Source organism: Genypterus blacodes, unplaced genomic scaffold (assembly GCF_046128005.1).
Source record: "Genypterus blacodes isolate CSIRO-AG114 ecotype Tasmania unplaced genomic scaffold, CSIRO-AGI_Gbla_v1 ptg000030l_1, whole genome shotgun sequence".
Classification (NCBI taxonomy): domain Eukaryota; kingdom Metazoa; phylum Chordata; class Actinopteri; order Ophidiiformes; family Ophidiidae; genus Genypterus; species Genypterus blacodes.
In genome coordinates, this window is record NW_027466843.1 from 6731759 (window position 1) to 6735000 (window position 3242).

Genomic DNA, 3242 nt, shown 5'->3' on the forward strand with positions numbered 1-3242 from the left:
CTACACCACAGACTGTGATTTGTCCAACCGGCGCTCGTCCTCTGAGTAACATCGGAAGGTTTCCCCTAGCAGCGGCTCCAGGCCCTCGGCCGAGCGGTACGAATGCGCTCGCGCGGCGCAGGCGATGACACCGCCCACCACCCCAACAACCAGCACCACAGCAACAATCGCTATGGTGATGATTTCAGACAGGGTGTAGGCACGGGCTGTGGAGGAGAGGGGGAGAGGGTTCTGTGTGTCACACTGTGGGTGTTTGTGTTCGAATATATGTGTGTGGGTGTGTGTGTAGTGCTACTCACTTGGCCATTGAACTTCATAAGAGTATCCAAGGTTTTCTGGGGCAGGAACAAACATCTCAGCATTGGTGACAGGAGGCCAGAAAGGAACCATGTTGAACTGGCGGTTGTGACCAATAGGAGCGTCCTCCTCAGGGTACATTAGGTCCCCTGGACAGACAAAATATTGTGTGTTCATCTAATCATCCAGGTGTAACAATATGTCTCTGTTTCTGCATGTGGATTAGTGTGTGTGTGCGTGTGTGTGTACCGGCGCTGTGCCTGCCGAGCCACTCGTCGAAGATGGCATCGGTGAAGGTATGCAGCAGGACAAAGATGGGATCATTAGGGGAGAGGTGAGTCTGTCCCCCCGTCCCGTTCAGGAAGAGGTGGGCCAGGTTGTGGAGGCTGCGGATCACGGGGTCGTACGTCCCCTGGGGGGCGCTGTAGCCTAGAAAATGAGGAGAGGCTAAAGTTATTTCAACAAAGGCAGAGATTTACCAAAATTAGGAACAACAAATGCTGTGCTGAATGGAACCATATGTGCATGTGGGTGGAGGAGCATGTGTGAGTGCGTTCCTGGCTTTGGTTTGGTGTCTTTGTAGTCACACAGTGATTAAGCAGCTCTGTCATCTGTGCCGATACCAAACCAAAAATAAAACTCTTCACTTGTCTCACTTCAGTGTTTTGGATCAGGTGTGTAACTGTGAACCTTCAATGGTGTTCCTGAAGCTCTCTGAAGAGGTGGAGTAGTAGGGTGGAGTGTCAAAGGTGTTGAGCTCCAGGCAGTCTAGCACATCCTGGGGTTCCGGAAGCCTCTGCACCATGGGCCGAGCCACGTTCCCCGCCGGGTTCCTCCTGATGGGACTGGACTCCGTACCTGGGTAGGGGTCAGGAACGAGACGCAACGTCACGTCAGGCAAACGCCACTGCTTCCATATTCTTACCTAAAGCAGAAACTGCGGCAGGAAGTTTAAAGTAATCTTGGCGAGTGTGTGTGTGTGTGCGTTTGTGTGTGAGTGAGTGTGTGTGTGTGACACTTGGGATAGATATCAGATTCGAGCCAGTAATCAGAGCAGAAATAGGAGTGAGGATGATTAGAAACATTCACTGATTTACCTATTTTTAAGTGTGTGTTTGCAACTGAACTATTCGTGATCAGTCTCAGACGTGACAGGTTGACAGTTTTCCCTTTTAATTATACAGGAACAGACAACAGTGGTGATTGGGAACTAATTAAGCAAAGAAGTAAAGTTTTGTTTAACTCTCTCCCTCCCTTTCTTTGCCCCCCTCCCCTGCCCCCTCCCCCCACACACACACACACTTGCACACATGCTCATGGCCATATAAACAGTACGCTACATCACTGAGTTGTCTTTGTGCTTAAAGATCATTCCCACGGATCAAAGGAGCTAGTGAACCAGTCACATTCCTGCGAGCACCTGCACCCAACCCCCGCCCATATAAGGAGACCTTTGCTCCTCCACGCAGGAAATAGCGTGCCTCTCATTCCATCACTGTAGGGGATTAACCAGAGATCGCTCCCTCACTCACACTTTGGCCCGCTCACATGATCCGGCTACTATCGTATTCGTGGAATTCCTCAATAACGAGCCGGTTCACTCAGCACTGCGGTGTTGCGATGCGAGAGGATTGGAATTCTTCATAATCCCATAATACCAGATGAAAACATGTCGGTAGATGTGTTTGTTTGGTTACGTTGCAGGCTGTAATCTGGTACCAGGGAGATCAAATCACGGCAAATCGCATCACGTAAACGCCGTAATGTGCTGACGGCGAAGGCTGTGGCTATTAGCGACGGTGCTTTGGATGCACACAGCGACTCCAAAGACAATATTTAACTGGCGGTGTAGTTTCTAACAAACTGTAGTGATAGGAAGCCATCTCAAATGCAGCACAACAGCTGTGAGGTATTATTTATAGCAGCTTATGTTCTGTGTGCTCTCTTTATGGGTTCTTTGCCCTCTTTTCTGATGCAGCAGCTGTGGGTACGCGGTACAATCAGTGTGTGTGTGTGTGTGGGTCTCCTTTTGTGTGTTCTCACTGTTGCAGATGGTGCCCAAAGTGTCGTACTCGTCTACGCTCTCGCAGATGACCCGCCACTGGGAGAAGACAGAGTTGGCACTGATGGAGTTGGCGTCGAAGCTGCTCCTGGCTCCCAGCAGGTCGTCAGTGCAAATGTCGCACTCGCTGCCCCCGATGGCAAAGTTCCAGTAGGGCAGAGCGAAGGTGGGGTTGTCCAACATGTCCTGGAAAGAGAGAGAGAGGAAAGAAGGATATGGCTTTTCTTCTTTGTCCCCAGTTCAGTTCTCTCACGCCCTTTCTCCTTCCTCTCACCTGCATGTCTTTCTCCAGCTGAAGCAGATGGAATCGGTGCCAAGTGACGAATCCCGGACCCTCGTGGGAGAAGTCCACACCTCCGAAGCTGGCTTGGCCCGGCCCCAGGAACGTCTTACTGACCGAGTAGTAATGGCTCCAGACAAAGTAGTTGTAAATGGTGACGTTCTCAAACTGGGGGGTGTTACCGTCTGGACCCAAAACCTCCTGGTACCTAAAGGATCAGAGGAGCAGACAGCGAGAATGTCAACAAATCTGCCTCCATCCATTTGTCTCTGGTTGAAGTTGTTGCTTTTATTTGCTAATACATAGATTCTCCACACACACTACACAGATGGATACAAAGGATCTGACTGGTCCTCGTTCTGAGGAACTAAAGGCCCTTGGGGGAACGTTGTCTTCAGACGTGATACCTGCAGCCAGGAGAGTAAGCTTGGACTGGTTGGACTACACCAATCCCACCAGTACACACTGCTCAACCAAAAACACCTTCATCTCGGTTTAGTGATTATTTGCCATTCACCTGCAACATTAGTGTGCACACTGAGCCTCACAGAGATCCATAGGCACTTCACAAAGTCCCATCAAATCCATGATCCCGGATAGGGA

General features: G+C 50.4%; 1 protein-coding gene across 1 annotated transcript in view; it reads right to left on the minus strand.

Moving 5' to 3' along the window:
- Window positions 1-3242, minus strand: part of LOC142994775 (5,6-dihydroxyindole-2-carboxylic acid oxidase-like) — a 3917-nt gene continuing 675 nt past the window's right edge. The window contains exons 3-8 of the mRNA XM_076145621.1: window positions 2634-2847; window positions 2341-2545; window positions 988-1155; window positions 547-726; window positions 300-446; window positions 1-206 (exon numbers count right to left, since the gene is read on the minus strand). Coding sequence (XP_076001736.1) covers window positions 1-206; window positions 300-446; window positions 547-726; window positions 988-1155; window positions 2341-2545; window positions 2634-2847 — 1120 coding nt within the window. The remainder of the gene's footprint in view (window positions 207-299; window positions 447-546; window positions 727-987; window positions 1156-2340; window positions 2546-2633; window positions 2848-3242) is intronic.